The 19,397-nt window shown below is 36.3% G+C and overlaps 1 protein-coding gene across 1 annotated transcript; it reads left to right on the top strand.

The window, feature by feature from the left end:
- Positions 1–4,736: 4,736 nt before the first annotated feature.
- On the top strand, positions 4,737–6,071 carry TUBA3D (tubulin alpha 3d). Its single transcript, XM_014588714.2, is given in 7 exon segments — positions 4,737–5,255; positions 5,258–5,387; positions 5,390–5,425; positions 5,428–5,514; positions 5,517–5,885; positions 5,888–5,950; positions 5,953–6,071. Coding segments are annotated over 7 exon segments (1,323 nt in total).
- The last annotated feature ends 13,326 nt before the right edge of the window (positions 6,072–19,397 follow it).

Raw genomic sequence — 19,397 nt, 5'->3', positions numbered from 1 at the left:
TTTATCTCCAGGAGGACCTATGAAAAGGAGAAATTGGCATCAGGAAAGCAGATGGTTTGAGAAATCATCCTTGAATCTGCTTTGATACTCCTGATTATGCTCAGGGTCCAGATCCCTGAACATTTTCCATTCTTCAGTTCTCTTTTATAGGTCTGACAACTTCATTTTTGAACACTTAACAATAGAAAATCTGAGTTGGTCTGGTGGTTAAGAAAAGTAGATCCTCCATGGCCAAATATGTGGTTCTTTCCAGAGCTGACAGATGGGAAAACATGTATGTGTCCCCAAAATTCCAACTGGAGGGAGAAATAGAGAAGAGATTGCAGTATGACCATACCACAGTGAGAGATAGTGAATGGATGTTTATTTCACTGGATAAGTTTTGCCAATTACAATCTCTTGCTGAAAATCAGCACATAGATCTAGAGTTTTTTAAGTATCTGCTTTGAGATTTACTGGCTCCCCGTGGGGCAGAGTCAAGCTTACAGATGTTAGAAGCTAGCTAGGGATGGTGAGAGATATCAACATTGTTAACAGCCATCACTCAAATGGTAGGCCAGATTAAAGTGTTACTATATATATAGCTGTGACTGATAACCATAGTGTTTGATTATGAGTAATTTAAGACATTTCTTAGAACTTCCAAGTAGACTTTTTGGCTGGAGCAATACCTTTATAAGTCTTCTCCCATATGCAAAAAAAGGTTTATCTTCTCTTCAAAAATAACCTGATAAGGCAAAGGCTACTCTCTCACTGAATGTAGCAAAATTTCTACCACATAGAGAACACTGGATAACTTTTGCATAAATCACTGTTTTTTTTTTAAATTTTTTTTTAACAAAACTTGAGTATTGAGGATCCCTTACAAATACAGTATTATCTGTTTATACCATTCTACTCAATAGAACCCTTGAACTTGAGCTGTTTTGTTTTGTAAATGAGTTGCAGGTGTGCTTTCTTATTTTTCCAGTTTTAATGTTATTGTTAATTTCGTGCAGAGTGCCATAAAGAAAACTCACTTCCTTATTTTTTAAAAGTATTTTTTGTGTGTGACAAGGACAGCTGAAATTTACTTATTCAACAAAAATTCTGAATAAAAAAATACAATTTTAGTAACTTTAGTCCTCATTTGTACATTAGATCTTTAATTTTGTTTATCCTGCATGTCTGCTATTTTGTATCTTTTGATCTACTTCTCTCCACTTTCTGTCTCTTCCAACCTCATCCATGGTAACCACTGCTTTTTTCTATACTTCTGTATATTCAAACTCTCTCTTGCTCTCTCCTTTTATATTCCACATATAAGTGGGATTATGTTATATTTTTCTTTCTCTGTCTGGCTTATTCATTTTCATAATGTCCTCTAGGTCTACACATGCGGTGAAATGACAGGATCTTCTTTTTTAAGGCTAATCTTCTGCTCAATATAAATACCCATTTATCTTTATTCATTAATTTATCGATGGACATTTAGGTTGTTTCCACATCTTAGATGTTGTGAATTATGCTGCAATAAAAATGGCACTGCAAATATCATTAATAGGTGACAGTTTCACTTGTTTAGGGTATATACCCAGAAAAGGGATTGCTGTATCATATGGTAGTTTCAGTTGTCATGTTTTTAGGAATCTTTACACTGTTTCCAGTAATGGCTATACTAATCTACATTCTCACCAACAGTGTACTAGAATTCCCTTTTTCCATATCCTTGCCAACATTGATTTTCTTTTCTTTTCAATAGTCATTAACATTGTGTTAGGTGATCTCTCAAAGTGATTGTAATTTGCATTTCCTGTTGATTAGTTATGTTGAGTACATTTTCATATACTTATCTGCTATTTTGATGTCTCCTTTGGAGAAATGTCTGTTCAGGCCCTTTGCCCAGTTTGAAATATTTTATTTTTCTGCTATTGAGTTGTAATAATTCTTTGTAAATTTTGAATATGAACCCTTTTTAGATATGTGGTTTGCAAATGCTTTTTCCTAGTATGTAGATTGCCTTTGCATTTAGTTTGCTTTCTTTCTTTCTTTCTTTCTTTCTTTCTTTCTTTCTTTCTTTCTTTCTTTCTTTCTTTCTTTTTTGTGCGGAAGCTTTTCAGTTTAATGTAGTCACATTTTTTTATTTTTGCTTTTGTTGCTTGCACTTTTTGTGTGATATTCAAAATGCATTGTCAAGGACAACATCAAGGAGATTTTCTCCTTTTTTGCTTTTATGAATTTTATGATTTCAGGCCTTACACTTAGATCTTTTACTCATTCTGAATTGTTTTATGTATATAGCATGAAATAAGGGTTCAGTTTTATTCTTTGCATATGGAAATTCAGTTTTTGCAGCTCATTTGTTGAAGAAACAACCTTTCCTGAATTTTGTTCTCTTGATGCCCTTTTTGAAAGTTAATTGGTCTTATACATTTGGATTCATTTCTGGGTATTTCATTCTATTTTAATTTGGTCTATGTTTCTGTTTTTAATGCCAGTATTGTATAGCTTTGATTACCATAGCTTTGAAATACAAGTCAGGAAGTGTGAAGCTTTCAACTTTGGTTTTCTTTGTCAGTACTGCTTTGGCTATTCAGGTTTCATGGTTCCATACAATTTTCAGGGTTTGTGTGTGTGTGTGTGAGTGTGTGTGTGTGTGTGTAAGTGTACGTCTTTTATTTATTTTTTTTCTATTTATATTCCATTGGGATTTTGTAGGAATTTTCCATGACTTGCATGTGTCTGCAAAAATTTCATGTGTTGAATTTCATGTGATGGGACTAAGATAGTAAAATTTAATCTGAGTATGGTATTGACAGTGGGACCTTTGGAAGGAGATGAGAATTAAGGTCATCAAGGTGGATCTCCATGACTGAAACTTGGTGGGTTTATAAGGAGAGGAACAAGACAGATACATATGGACACAGTTATATGTGTATTGTTCTCCACCATTTTGTAATGTAGCCAGAATACCTTCATCAGACATGGTTCCTGGATCTTTGGTCATCAAACCATGAGCTGAATAAACTTCTATTTTTACAAATTACTGAGACTTATATATTTTCTCTCTTTTTATCAATAGAATGGACTAGAACAGAATTGCATTAAATATGTATGTAGCATAAACATTTTTAACAATATTAACTTTTCCTATCCATGAACATGGCATATATTTCTATTTGTGTAGGCATAGTTTTTCTTTCTTTCTTTTTTTTTTTTTTTCTTTTGGAGAGGTTTTTGCTATAGGGCGCGTGTGCTCACCAGACACACAGGGAGAGACAGAGAGACAGAAAGCGAGAAATCACCCCCCGGGGGGATGGCCGCGCCGCAATCCCTTCTCCTCCATTCTCCTCTCGAGATCTTGGGCACACACGCACAGGTGCCCGGCGTGAGTTTAAGCCACTAGATCTGGGACTTGAACCATGGTAGACTACGTGGGAGTCCAGTGACATAGTCATTACGCTAACTGCTGGTCCCTAGGCATAGTTCTTCTTAATAGCTTGTTACACAGCAATTAGATGAAGAACACAGTTGTACCAGGAAGATATACATTAAGCAGTCAGCAGTTGGCAGTTTTCTCACCCATGAACTGAGGAATGTTATTGGGTTAAGAAGTTTGCGAGATGAAAAGGTAAAAATTTTTCTCTTTTCTTATACATAGTTCTAAGAACATTAGAGTCTGGCTTAAATTTGTGAATACAATGAAAATGAGAATAATATTTTTCAAAGGACCGAAGATTTAGTATAAGAGAGCCCTACGTGAAAATCTTAGTTTATCCTCAAGCAAACTATTTAAATTTTCTGAGTCTCAAGTTCTCCCTTAAGAAAATTGAGATAAAAATACCTGATCTTATAGAGTTTTTGGAATTAGTACTAACTCTAATATACTACCTATTATAGTCAAGGCCAGTGTTCCTCAAAATGTGAGCCTTGGATCAGTAGCACTTCCCTCTTGCCACATATGCCCCTGTCATCTCTGTTGAGAAAACCTACCATGAACAGCTTTCTGTAGCATAGAACATAAGTGCTTGCTTTGAGCCTGCTTGTCATTACCTGCCAGTTTAAATCTTTGTCATTACCTGCCAGTTTGTTAGAAAAGTACACTTTTTGCCTTCCTTCCAACCCTTCCAAGACCTGATGAAAGAGTAACTCTGTGACCCAGCAGCCTAGTTTAACAAGTTCTCCAGACAATGGTATTGTAGGTAACGTTTTAAAATTATGACATAGGCTTCCAAAAATGATTGTTAAAATGAATAATGAGGAGACAGTATTCAAAATGTTAAGTCAACATAAGAAGTCAGAAATCAGGATTTAGTACTTAGAAGGAGTTTTAAAAAAAAAAACAGGAATGATCAGTTAAGATACACCCCAAATGGAGCATAGTGGAGCATAGACTGAGGGTATAGTTGAGTGTTCTTTGTAGGACAATATCCTAAGCCTCAATCAGGATTATGGGTCAATTTACAAGCACTTTGTTCCCCTTGTTTTAGCCTCAGCTGAAGCCTCTTATTTGATTGCTCTCAAATCCAGAATCTTGTGGAATCCTATATTCCCCAAATAGGTGATATTTGGAATTAAATTTGAAGTAACTGGAATTTAAACATAGAGTTTTGCAATGTATTAAGTTCCTACACTTCTATTTAAACTAATGCAAAAGGCAGGGTCTCTTACATCAACTGCCTAAGAATTAGGCTATAAAAAGCAATAGTTGCTCCTCTTGTCTCTGCCATCTCTTCCACAGCAGTGAAGTAGCAATCATGCGTGAGTGCATCTCCATTTACATTGGCCAGGCTGATGTCCATATTGGGAATGCCTGCCGAGAGCTCTACTGCTTGGAATATGGCATCCAGCCTAATGGCCAGATGCCAAGTGACAAGAACATCAAGGGACGAGATGACTTCTTAAACACCTTCTTCAGTGAGATGGGAGCCAGCAAACATGTACCTATGTCTGTGTTTGTAGACTTGGAACCCACAGTCATTGATGAAGTTCGCACTGTCACCTACCCTCAGGTCTTCCACCCTTAGCAGCTCATCATAGGCAAGGAAGATGCTCCCAATAACTATGCCTGTGAGCACTACACCATTGGCAAGGAGATCATTTACCTTGTGAACCAAATTTGCAAGCTGGCTGACCAGTGCACAGGTCTGCAAGGATTACTGGTTTTCCACAGCCTTTGTAAGGGAACTGGTTCTGGATTCACCTCCCTACTGATGAAATGGCTCTCAGTGGGTTGTGGCAAGAAGTTCAAGCTGGAGTTCTCCATCTATCCAGCCCCCCCCAGGTTTCCATAGCTGTAGTTGAGGCATAGAACCACATTATCACCACCCACACCACCTTGGAGCACTCTGACTGTGCCTTCATGGTAGACAATGAGGCCATCTATGATATCTGTTGTAGAAACCTTGATGCCCAATCTACAGTGACATGAATAGGTCAATAGGTCAGATGTATCCTTTATCTCTTCTTTCCTCAAATTTGATGGAGCCCTGAATATTGATCTGACAGAATTCCAGACCAAACTGGTACCCTATCCTGCATTTACTTCCCTCTGGCCACATATGCCCCTGTCATCTCTATTGAGAAAGCCTACCATGAACAGCTTTCTGTAGCATAGAACATAAATGCTTGCTTTGAGCCTGCTAACCAGATGATAAAATGTGACCCTTGCCATGGTAAATACATGGCTTGCTGCCTATTATACCATGGTGATGTGGTTCCTAAAGATGTCAATGCTTCCATTGCCATTATAAAGACCAAGTGCACCATCTAGTTTGTGGACTGGTGCCTTACTGATTTCAAGGTTAGCATTAATTACGAGCCTCACCACTGTGGTGCCTAGCGGAGACAGGGCAAGGTGCAGCAAGCTGTGTGCATGCTGAACAACCCCATAGCCATTGCTGAGGCTGTGCTCACCGGGACCACAAGTTTGACCTGATGTATGCCAACTGTGCCTTTGTTCAGTGGTACGTAGTGAAGAAGGAAAGTTTTCTGAGGCCCAAGAGGACATGGTTACCCTTGAGAAGGATTATGAGGAGGTTGGTGTGGATTCTGTTGAAGGAAAGGGTGAGAAAGAAGGGGAGGAATACTAACGTTAAAATGTCACAAAGGTGTGATTCTTTCAGTTATTCTGTTTTAAACACTGAAAAGTCCTAGTCTGATCAGTTAATCTGTATGTAGCAGCGTATGCTCTTATGTACAATTACTGACCTATGCTTTACAATATGAATGCCTTGTTATATACCCAAACTGTCCATTTCTTTGATTTTCTTTTTCTTTGTTTTGGAGAGGTTTTTGCTAAAGGGTGCATGCGCTCGCCAGACAGACAGAGAGAGACAGAGAGAGAGAAAGCGAGAAATCACCCCCCAGGGGTGATGACCATGCCACAATCATTTCTCCATTCTCCTCTAGGGATCTTGGGCACGCACGCACATGTGCCTGGTATGAGTTTAAGCCACTGGGTCTGGGACTCGAACCGCAGTCAACTACATGGGAGTCCAGCGACATAGCCATTATGCTAACTGCTGGTCCCTCTTTGATGGTTTTGAATAAAGTATTCCCTGTCATAAATGAAAAAAAATGCAAAATATTTTACGTGGATTGAATTAGGATATAACTTATTCCTGAAAGAGCATAATTTTTGTGTAGTAATTGGAAGTAGTACATATAGTCCTGATTTTATGCCTTCAGTGATGGTCCTAAATATATTTGACCTATGAGTTAGACATAATAACATGACAATCTTTCCTATGTTAACATATGTAAATTTTACCTAACATTTTACAGATTCCAGTAAGTCTTTATATTTATTCACTGAATCTGTTTCCTGCCATAGCAGATGCAAAAAGGGTATGAATTCAGCATTCTCCAGTGGTTTAAGATATGGCTTTGTAAATGTATAAAGTTAAGACCACCAATATTTGAGCATCAGCTGACACTGTGGGGTGCTATGCTATTGTAAGACCAGTATCCAACATTTGTGAGGAGGAGGAGGATGACGAACACCATCTGCCAAGGCTCAGTCTGAGGGAATTTCTTCTACACTCAGCTGAAGTGGCATCCACAACCCCCTGGAAATGCTCCAACCCTGTGATTATATTCTGCCTCTCCAAATCAGGCTTCATCTTTTTAATGGAATAATACTTCATTTCATCATGCTTGTTTTAGATACTTGGTCCACTCATTTCAATAATTTAAATAACAGATATCCATCACAATTGTGAGGAGGTATGTAAGGCACAGCAGCTTTCCAGAATTAGGTCCCATTCCAAAGGCTTCTCCCAGCAATCAAACTTAGACAGCCTGCAACGGGTCTGTCAAACCACCATCTCAGTGCCCACAAACTCAGTTACTAGTTTCTCCAGTGCAGTGTAATTGGAACATCGATTTGCCTGAGGGGTAGCACTAGCCCATGGGACTGTGCCTGTTGATGAAGAAAGAAGGAACTACTTTTGCCATACTTTTTTTTTCCTGTTTCACTTCAGAAACTTCAAGTTCTTTGGGTGTTTTCAGGAATATTTTTGAAAGAAGAAACTGCATAATTGAGAAAAATTGTTAGTTGATGCTTAGATGGTTCCATTGGGTGTTATTTCTTCACAGTTACTATGGGAAGACACAGAAGAAACTGTAGATTTAATCCCTTTTATCACTCATTCCATAACCCCTATGTACTTATTAAGTGTGAGGCAATACAGAACATGGAACCATGGATCACATCTGGAATTTGTCTATAAGAAACACGAAACATAATAATTTTACTTTTTATTAGTCTGAGTCAAGACTTTCCTAAAAATCACATTCTACAAGATGTAAAATCAATGCAGAGTTAAGAATCTCAAGTGGATTGGAGTTAGGGCAGAAGATGAACCTTAGGATAGATCTGCTTCAACTGAACTGGACGCATTTCTGTTAGTGGTGTTCTGCTGGAAAGCTGACTATTTAAATGACGTTCAAGTTCAACTGTTTTGTTGTGAACATAAAAATATTTCCAATTTTCAGAGGTGCATTAATTCTAAGTTCAGGACAGCTGTGCACAGTATAACGACTGCACATTCAACTCACGTTGGCACCCTTACATCTTGATGCATCTTGCAATGCATAGTCTATATAACTGTATTTCGTAACTCTGTGAATTCTTCTGGTGAAAATACAAACTTTCTTTGAAAATGATATCTATACCCTTTGATTTAACTATTCAAAGTTTGGGATTTGCAGCCAAACCAGATTTCCATTTTACCGCTGCTGTTGGCAAACTAGATTTTAGGCAATTTCTCCCTATATGATTTGACATTTTTCTACTATAAAATTTCTTTTTTTTTTTTTCTTGAGAGGTTTTCGCTATAGGGCGCGTGCGCTCGCCAGACAGACAGAGAGAGACATAGAGACAGAAAGCGAGAAATCACTCCCCGGGGGGATGGTCACGCCGCAGTCCCTTCTCCTCCATTCTCCTCTTGGGATCTTGGGCACGCATGCACACGCGCCCGGTGTGAGTATTAAGCCACCGGGTCCGGGATGCAAACTGCGGTCAACTACGTGGGAATCCAGCGACATAGCCATTATGCTAACTGCTGATTCCCTCTATTATAAAATTTCTAAGAAAATTCTTTAGTACCCATTTTAATAATAATATCAGTAGTACCATCACCCTAGAAATCCCAACCAGGAAAAATATTTCTGGGATGTTTTTCCCTGGTCAATGATCCTTTAATTTTTTCTTTCTTCATAGCAAAATTTTCTGTTCTTTGTCCTCTGCTTGATAACAAAAACCTAGTTTATATTGCAGATTGAAGACATTTTATGCACTTTATAAATGCTCCAGATAATATATATGCATTGGAAAAATGACATTTTACTTTTCCATTTTTTGGTTGTGATTTTCTTTCAAAAGCAAGGGTGGTTTTTATTTTGTTTTCGTAGTATTTGTCTTCCGACTCTCCATTCAGCTTCAGTTTAAACCCTCCTTTTCTTACCTCTGGGATTATTTTCACCATCAGTTTCCCAGACCTTCTATCAGTACATGCTTCCAAGTTAAAAATCATTCCTCCGTCATAATCTTTTGAGTCATAAGTTGAAAAAAGCTAAGTATAGGTTGGTGTGAAAAGACCCTGCGAGGACAGTTAGTGATATGCTTTGGAACTCTGGGTCCTTTGGAGTAGCGGAAAAGAAATAAAGATACATCTGAGGTCATTCAAGGTAGACGTGGATGGTGATACTTCAAGTGGCTTAATGTACTCTCATTAAGAGTGAGATACAGAATGTCTATTGATGACTCGTTTCCAAATACAGCTTTTTCTCTTAGATGTGTGTGTGCCTTCTTAATGCACATAAATACTCATTTTCCAAGGAGAGACATTAGTTCTTTGTCTAAAGCCCTAAAGAGTATGATAAATCACTTTCTATGTGCCCCATAAGTTGCAAAGCCACCTTGATTTAGTGGGGTTATATTTTCACATTATTATATCGAGAAAATCAGTACCTTTCCTTTTTGGTTTGTTCAAAAATCAGATCCTCAAGAACAAATACAGAGAATATAGTCCTATAATTTCATTATTAGTCCTTAAGATGGGAGTGAGGGATAAAAAAGTTAAACAAAGCAGGAAAGTGACATTTTCTAGATTGCCTTAAGGAGATGACAATCCTTAAGTATAACTGATTGCTCAATGCCATGGGAAAAACTTAAGTTTTAGGATCATCCACTAGGGTGAGAAAGGAGGAAAGATTCATCTGCTGGTTCTCATATCCCACTAGTCAAAGTACCCTGCAGGACGATAATTGGAATGTGTGTAGAGACTAGGTGGGTTTAACAGGGAGACAGGAGGGGGCACTGTGTGGACAAGAGGCATATTCACTGAAGTTCAAGCATGAGTGAAGCATAGAATCCATGTGGTAGTGAGACAAGAAGTTTTAAGGTGGTTCACAGAAGAGTCTGATAACAATTTCTTTCCATAATTGTCACTTTTCAAGTTAAGTCTCTTTGGAAGACAAATTAGAAATTAATTGACTAATATGTCATATACAATCTATTTTTCTCTTTCCTTCCTTCCCAGTTTTTTTTCCAGTTTAGAAAAGAAACATATGTCAGTGTTTTCACACACATACATGCACACACACACACACACGTACTCACGTATGCACAAACAGTATCAAATGGGTTATATGAAAGTAACAATCACCAGGCTAGCTCTGTGGCTCAGTGATAATATGCTGCCCAAGTGATGCTGAATCCATGTGGAAGATCACAGGTCCAGTTTCCAGGTTGATCTGTGCATGCTGGGTTGGGTTGCCACATGAAGCCTGTTGAGGGTGCTTCTCTCTCTCTCTCTTCACACACACACACACACACACACACACACACACACACACCCTCGTAAAAGAAAAAATGCTAAAAAAAGAAAAAGTAACTTACCTCTAGGCAAGTTTTACTCCCAAAAGAAATATTGTTTAAATATTTTTGTTAAAAATAACTTGACTGATTTATCTTTAAATGGCACATTGTTATTGTTTAAAATTCAAACAATAAAAAATATAACAAAGTAAGTTTTTAAATTACTTGTAATCATACTACTGAGAAATGATGATCATTAATGTTAGATTAATAGCTTTCTAAAAATCACTTCAAATAGTTGAGAATGGGTAAATATATAGATGATTACAATGTTGTAAAACAAGAAAAGTCTTACTATACTTTATTAAATTACTACACTTTTTTCCTCAAATTTTACAAAAGAAAAATAAATAGAAATTCATTGGGGAAGTAACATAAATTTAAATAAGTATTTTTTTCTGACCAAAAGAGATACACTTATCTTAAACATTATAAGATTCTTTAGATAAAAACAAAAAAAGTGAAATGCAGTAAGAATTTGCTGTATATTTGTAAAATTGTATGTTTAAATATTTAAGAGAATTATTTAATATTGTTATTATTTTAGAGAGATTTCTGGTGTAGGGCACTTGGGCTTGCCAGAGAGACAGAAAGCAAGAAATCATCCCCCACGGGGGATGGCCATGCCATAATCTCTTCTCTTCCCTTCTCTCAGCATTTTGGGCATGCACGCACATGTGCCCAGTGTGAGTTTAAGCCACCGGGTCCAAGACTTGAATTGTGGTTGACTATGTGAGAGTACAGTGACGTAAACATTATGCCATCTGCTGGTTCCAATTTTATTATTTTTAATTTGATGAGAGGGAGAGAGAGAGAGAGAGGGAGAGAGAGAGAGAGAGAGAGAGAGAAAGTGAGAAAGCAAGTCCTCAGGTCCAGGACTCAAATCGTGGTCAGCCATGTAGCAAACCAGTGATTAATCACCAGAGTACTTGCCAGTCCCTCATGTTTAAGTTTTATCCTACATTAACTAACTCTCTGCTTTGAAAGGTGGGACAGTTAGGATTGCCATATTATTCTATTTTTTCCACTCTTCTCAGTTTGACTGTTAAATTATTTTTTATAATTTCAAGGCTTAGAACAAGTATATTTCAATCAGTAAGTATAATTCCCACAGGTATATAATCCTACTCCTGTATTTAATTGAACTTGGTGGTTACAATGAGTCACTTTGCAATGGTTTCTCTATTCCTGTGTTCTTTATCTTTATTATTCATGAATTGGCTGGATTTTAGTACCAAAATGGCTTTTAGGATTTACATTCTCTGAGTTCTCACATACTTAACATTTTATTTTTCTGTTTAAGATCTTTAGTGAATCAATAAAATGGGGGAAAAAAGCATAGAAAGCTATCATGGATACAAGAGACAGTGTGAAAGGAGGGTGGGAGATGGCAGAGGGTGAGAGACAGGGAATCAAGGATGAGAAAAAAAGTAAAATATATAGGAAACAAGAAATGGAAAATTATTTGTTGACGATAACATGTATATTGATGTGCTTGATAGAGCCAATATACAGTGTATTCTAGATGGAAAATCTCATTTTGTATGCTATAATGATGTATAGTAAATGAGTATAAATAAATATAAATTAAAAAATCAACTTGGTTGTGTAGATCACACATTCTTTCTCTCAAATCTGTATAAATACTGTTCTATGGCTTTCAGTATTAGCTATGGAATTAGCCCCTTGAATTTCTTACATCATCTTTTGATTGAATTTATTTGTGAAATATCTCTTGCTCTTTCTCTCTTAAGGAAGACTCTTGGACACTTTCATCTGAGTCATTTTGCACTTGAGAATGTCAAACATTTGTCTTTAAAACTGAAGAGCATTGTTGACTATTTCCTTCCAAATTCAAGTCTTTGTCCTCAAGTAAAAGATTGTTTTCTTCTTTCTATTATGGTAAGGATTTAACTTTCTTGATTTCTAGATGTTTTATGATTACTACCTCCTAATTACATTCTCACAATAGCCTTGCATGGGACTTACTTTCTTCTCTATTTTGTTGGTCAAGAAGTTGGGATTAAGAGAGTTTAATAATTCTCAAGATATCTCTCTCTCTCTATCTTACACACACACACACACACAAAGTAGTGGAGCCTTGAAATGCATGCAAGTTCACTGATTTCCAGTGACTCACTCTTCATTACCTGCCATTCTCTCTCCATAAGGCAAGAGTGAGGCAGGGTGAAGCATGTTGTTCAGGATGATAGATGGGAAAAAACGATCAATAATTTTTTTCTGAACTCTACTACTAGACATATAAGGAAATAATATTTCCAAGAATCCTTAAGTCAAAAGTAAATAATGCCAGCAAGATTGGGAAATATTTCTTAGCTCTATACCTTATTGGAAGATTTTATTTTGACTAGACAGTTTCTTGGAATTCAAATGGCTAGGCATAATGTCCTCTGCTTTATCATTTTACCATAAAAAATATGTTCTTCAGGAAAATTAAAGGCATTATATCAAGAACCATACTCTTATGCCAGCTCCATTATCTTGAGTCATATTTAACATCGACCCAGTATCTGTAGTTATAAACTCTCTTTTGGGGTTAATATTTAAAATATTCCTTAAACCTAGCCAATTCTGTGATTCTATGCACTAGAAAATCAGGTATCTTCAGTCAAATGGTGAAACAGAGAACATCTGTGAGCAGAGTTAAGAATAGCTCGAACCAGCATCATTTTACATATAGATAACCTGATACGAATTAATTGTTCATATATCACAAGCAGAATATATAATCCTAGTAAACTGATCATTTTATTACTTACAATCTCAGGGAAAAGCACAGTAGAGGTGTTAAATCATACGATGTATGAACAAAAGGATTTCTTTTACACTTTAAACCAAAGTTTTAGATTCTGTGTCTTCACTGCACGCATTTGGAAAGCTCTGCTTGGGCCTTCAGGGTGAGTTTGGAGGCAATCTGATAGTGACAGGTGCTCCTTTCCTCCCTCCATGACCTCACACAACACTCATCCTTTATCCTGCCTCCCAGAACCTCATCAACTGGCAGTATTGATTCCTTAATTGATTAATTTCTTACTTATCAGCTTCTACCAGTAGACTTTAGCTCTAGAAGAAACCATGTATACCCTTCATATTATATAGTTCTTGGCACATGCTAGGAATTCAATAAATATTTGTTAAATATTGTTTCCAGTAAGTCTTGTCTTGAGAACTAAATTATAAACTACCAAAGCACAGAGTTTAGTTTACACTCTGAATGGTCCAATAGACTCAGTGGTGCTGAGCAGACAGCAGATCTTAGTGATGATTTGTTATAATTGGGATGAATTAAACTTCTTTTTTTAAGAGAGTGTTTTTTTTTTTTTTTTTGGCTGCAGTATGCCTGCACTGGTTGGAGAGACAGAGAAAAACAACAAACAAGACAGAAAGTGAGAAATCATCCTCCAGGAGTTATGGCCATGCTGCAATCCCTTCTCTTCCATTTTCTCTTGGGATTTTGGGCATGTACACGTGCCCGGCATGAGTTTTAAGCAACCAGGTCTGGGAATTGAACTACGGTTAACTGCATGGGAGTCCAGTGATGTAACCATTATTCCATTTGCTGGTCTTGAATTAAAGTGTTTTAAATTATCCCTATGAAGGCCTTGCTTCCTGGATGCTGACTCTGTTTCCATAGTGCTTTGTACAGGCCTCCTTTACTGCCTCTAATCAGCTCTATTTTAACTTTGTGTTCCTACATCTGTCTGCCTCTCAATATTTTGTGATCTCCAAGAGAAGTATTTATATCTCATTTCTTCTTTGAATAATTTTGCACATAGCAAATGATGTATAAGGGAAAGGAAATAACATCTTGTTAATTGGCTGCTATGCCAGGCATGTGGCTATATTACAGACTTTACAGAATTTTTTAAAAGTTTATGTATTTATTTCTTCTGAGAGGAAGAAAAAGAAAAATGAGACAGAGAGACACACACCCCCAACAGGATCTTTACATCACTGTCTACCTCAAGTCTCAGCCAGCCAGATTGTGGGCATGTGTGCATGCATCTGTGCTCAGGGAGGTGTAGGGCTCAAACCACAGACCTCTTCCATATGGGTCCAGTTGTGTTACTACTGTACCACCACCTGCCCCTACAGATACTAGCTCAATTTATCCTCACAAATCCTATGAAGCTGTTAATTTACTCTGTATTTTCTAGTTGAAAACAATGAAACTTAGAAGCTGCTTGTGAAAGATCATGTATCTGGCAAAGTCTAAACAGAGATGGGAGGTCAGATCTTTCCAGGTCTAAAGTCCTTATTCTTCCCCTGGGCTCACTCACTTTTGCATGATTTAATGATCTAACAGTGACGGTCAGTGACAAGTGAAGCTCTTATGCCCACCCCACAAAAAAAACCCTAAGTACTTAGTAAATCTCACAAGGATATCACTTTCATTTTAAGCTGATATGTATAAGCAGTACCTCTCAGAATAAATTGAGCTGTCTCACTTTGAAAGTTATCTTTGAGTAAGAGGGTCATTTCCATCAACAAAGTAGCAGAAGAATTTCCCAGAATTACTGATAATAATTTTCCTTGTGATGTTAGTGAGGGTCCCTTTTCCTAAGAAAGAGGGTTCTTAAGATTCTTGGATTTTAGGAGTTTAAAAGGAATTAGTGTCCTGGAAAGAAATGAGGGGAGTCAGTGTTAGATCTGTCAAATGATGGATGGTTTAAAACTGCAGTCTTTAGACTTGACTTAGGTTTTCCACAAGCACAATTTTAAGGGAATTCATTTCTGGAACCTTAATTTCCATTTATCTGTATGTTCTGGATTACCCTTAAAATTCATCTGTTTGAGAACTTGCCCATGTTTAAAACAGTCCTTCTTCAGCTTTATAAAAGAAAGGCACATACCTAACCCATTCCAAATCTTACAATGAGCATATCCCCAAAACGTTAAATGAATAAATAAACCACTTCTCGTCTTCTAAGGGGAAGCCATATTTAATGAGTAAGGCAGCATAAATCCTCAGTTTCGTATCTTTTATGTATTAAAAATGTGAAGTTTGATCTACTGGTCAGAAAGAGGGTTATCAGGGATTGTTTTCAGAGTTCTGATTTGGTATATGGCCGTGTGAGAGAACAGGCTAATTGCAATATTCATCTAGTGATTTTCTGCTTCTACCCTTTGTCAAGGAATGCATTCCTCCTAAGATAGATTCCTGTAGGAACAAAGAAAATAAGTGAATACTAAGGAACATTGAACACAAAAATTGGCTTTTTCCATTTTTTAGAAGCATTTTTTAGCTTTTATCAATAGTTATTCTTATCACCTGTAATATGCCGAAAAGAAACACATTTACAAACAACCAAAGAATTAGAAATTCTTTTATGTAATTTGGAATGTGTTCAGAATAAAAAATTTACATGATTTCTTTTATGTTTTATGTAATGTAAAAGCTCAAAAGCTCATTTTTTTCTATATAAAATGACTACATTTTCTTCCAATTTCAGGCAATTCTGATTTGGCTTAAATTTTCTACTTCTTATTGATAAGAGATACATTTACATGGTAGAAGACAGACCTATTTATTTTCACTAGTACATATCTTTCTTTATCAAAAAGTATGCTGAAATTAATATAGCTTTCATTATATGATCTGCAATTTACTCAGTAGATCTTACATTTTTCTAAATGCTTATTAATAAACTTTTTACTTGATAATTATAGTCCAATTTATGGATTGGTTTGGAAATGAGGACTCAGCTAATTAGGTTATATATTAGCTTATCTAATATAGTTAGAATATGTTAATTCATGTCCATGAAATGTCTAAGCTAAACCAGAAAGCCAAAGCTTATATGAAAATATATTTAAAAGATAAAATATTTTACCAAAAAATATTATTTGGGTAAAAGATATAGTGAAATTAGCATTTCAATTTTTCTAAACCTTTCTGAGAATAAAAAGTAAAAGAATTAAACTTATAGATAATAAGTCAATGTAGATGAAGTAATCAAGAAAAATGACTAAGTAGTAAGTACTTTTGCTAGTCAGGTGATTTTCATTGTATTCAGTAACAGCCAAGTGGGATATTGAATTTTCCTCTTATAAGTCAGTGGATTCATTAAGAAAAGGAATTTGGTTGTATTTATACTTTAAATGAACAAAGTAGGAAGTACTCAATGACATAAACAGACTGTTAAATTATCAATTAATCCATAGAATCAAATAGAACTTCTGGAAATTAAGAATACAATACAAGAAATTAAAATCTCACTAGATAGCATTAACAGCAGACTGGACCATGCAGAACAAAGAATTTCTAATCTTGAAGACAAAGTCTCCAACATAGACCGAACCACCAAAAAGAAAAACAAACAAACAGCAAAACAACAACCAAAAATAATGAGGAAATCATGCAGGGGACCAGCAGTTGGCATAATGGCTATGTCACTGGACTCCCATGTAGTCGACAGTGGTTCGAGTCCCGGATCCGGTGGCTTAAACGTGTGTGTGTGTGTGTGTGTGTGTGTGTGTGTGTGCATTCCCAAGATCCCAAAAGGAGAATGGAGGAGAAGGGATTGTGGAGTGGCCAACTGCCCTGGTGGTAAGGGTTCGATTTCTTGCTTTCTATCTCTCTATCTCTCTCTGTCTTTCTGGTGAGCACACGTGCCCTATAGTAAATACCTCTCTTAAAAAAAAAAATACATGAAATTATAGGCACCATGAAACAACACCCAAATATTCATACAATGGGTATTACAGAAGGTGAAGACGCTGCTAAAGACATGGAATACCTCTTTCATGAAAGGCTATATGAAAATATTCCAAATATAGGGAAACAGGGAGAAATTCATTCCAAGAAATAAAAAGAATTTCAAATGGAATCAACATAAAAAAGGTCCTCACCCCTCTCTGGCACATCATAGCCAGACTGATAAAAATCAAAGACAAAAGCAATATTCTAAACATGGAAACGGAGAAACATTGAGTTATTTTTTTAAATTTAACTTAATTTTTATTACACTTCTTTTTTTTAACATTCAATCATTATACATCATCTGGCTTATAAAGAGAATATATCCAACATAAAATATATCTCAGATTAGTTCAGTTGAGAATACTATACATGTTATCATCAACAGGTAATAAAATACTTCCTGTGTCCCACAAATGTCTTACCTTTCTTTTTTTCTCCCTGATTTCCTTCCCTATACTCTTTCCTTCTCTTGCCCTCCTTCCACACTGTCTCCAATGTCCACAACTATTTTCACTACTTTTATGTTCTCCAATCTTTCGATCTCTTCCATAGAGTGCAGATGGTCAGTATATATTAAGTGAAGGCATACAATATCTTTCATAGCCTGACTTGCTTCACTCAGCAATAAACTTCAGTTTTCCTCCATTTTCTATCAATTGCCAGGGTCTTGTTTTTTTTTTTTTTTTCTTTTTTTTAATGGCCGAATAGTGTTCCATAGAGTATACGTGCCACACTTTTTCAATCCATTCATCTGTTTGTGTATTTTGGGGTTGGTTCCATGTCTTAGCAATCATGAATAATGCTGCAATAAACATTGACATGCAAGCCCTTTTCCGATTGAGCATTCTCCTGTTCTTTGGGTAGATACCCAGGTGTGGGATTGCTGGATCATATTGTAGTTCTATATGTAGGTCTTTGAGGAACCTCCATATTGTTTCCCACAGTGGCTGGACCAATTTAAATTCCCACCCACAGTGTAGGAGAGTTTCCCTTTCACCATGACCCCACCAAACACTTACCATTTTTTGTATTTTTAATCTTTGCCATTCTGACAGGAGTTAGGTGAAATCTCATTGTGGTTTTGATTTGCATCTCCCTTATGTGAGGGATTTTGAGCATTTTCTTTTTCCCTGTTCATATGTCTTCCTTAGAGAGATTTTTGTTCAGCTAATTTTCTCATCTTTTTAATTGGGTCAGTCATTTATTTTGGGTAGGCTGCTTGAGTTCCCTATGTATTCTGGTTATCAGTAGCTTATCTGAGGCATAGTTTACAAAAATGTTCTCTTTCTAGGTTTAGAAATATCAAATTATAAACGTTATGTCATTAGGCTAACATCAGACTTCTCAACTGAAACAATGCAGGCAAGGAAAGAATGGGAAGATATATTCAAAAAATTAAAAGAAAAATAATTTCAGCCAAGAATACTATATTCACAAGATTATCTTCCAAATGGGAAGAACAAATGAAAATATTCTCAGATAAATAATACTGGGTGAATTCTACAAGAAGTCCTGAGAGGGATATTGTATCAGGAAAACTAAAGAGAGACAAACTGAAATAATAGAATAGAAAACAACCAACAAAATGGCTAACAAAATGACAGGGTTAAGTCCTCAAATGTCAATACTAACGTTGAATGTTAATGGGTTAAATTATCCTATTAAAAGATACGGACTGACTGAATGGATAAAAAAACAGAAGCCATCTATGTACTGTTTCAAAGAAACAAACCTAACTCATAAGGATATACATAGACTGAAAGTGAAGGGTGGGAAAAGATATTCCATGTAAATGGAAACAAAGAAAAGACTGGAGTTGTGACACTGATATCAGACAAAATAGACTTTAAGATGAAAGACGTAAGAGACAGAGAAGAACAAAATATAGTACTAAAAGGATGTGTTCACCAAGAAGATACAGCATCCAACACCGAAGCACCTAAGTGCATTACAGAGAAACTGTTAGATCTCAAGGGAGAGATAGACTGCAACATAATTATTGGGGATCTCAACACCTCATTGTCTCCTCTGTATAGATTATCTTGACAAAATATAAGCAAAAAACTACAAGATCTAAATGATACCATACACTAAATGTACTTGACAGACTTATAGAGTATTTCACTCAATTACCAAAAAATATTCATTGCCTCACTCCTACGTGGAACATTTTCAAAGATCGACCACATGATAGGACACAAAACAAATTTTACAAATTCAACTATATAGAAACTATATCCAGCATCTTTCTGACCATGACAGAATAAAACTTGAAATCAACTATAAAAGAGCCCTTGAAAATATGCAAAC

Source organism: Tupaia chinensis, unplaced genomic scaffold (assembly GCF_000334495.1).
Source record: "Tupaia chinensis unplaced genomic scaffold, TupChi_1.0 Scaffold000296_1, whole genome shotgun sequence".
In the NCBI taxonomy this organism is placed as follows: domain Eukaryota; kingdom Metazoa; phylum Chordata; class Mammalia; order Scandentia; family Tupaiidae; genus Tupaia; species Tupaia belangeri.
Note: the sequence above shows the minus strand (reverse complement) of the source record. Positions and strands in the feature narration are given on the sequence as shown.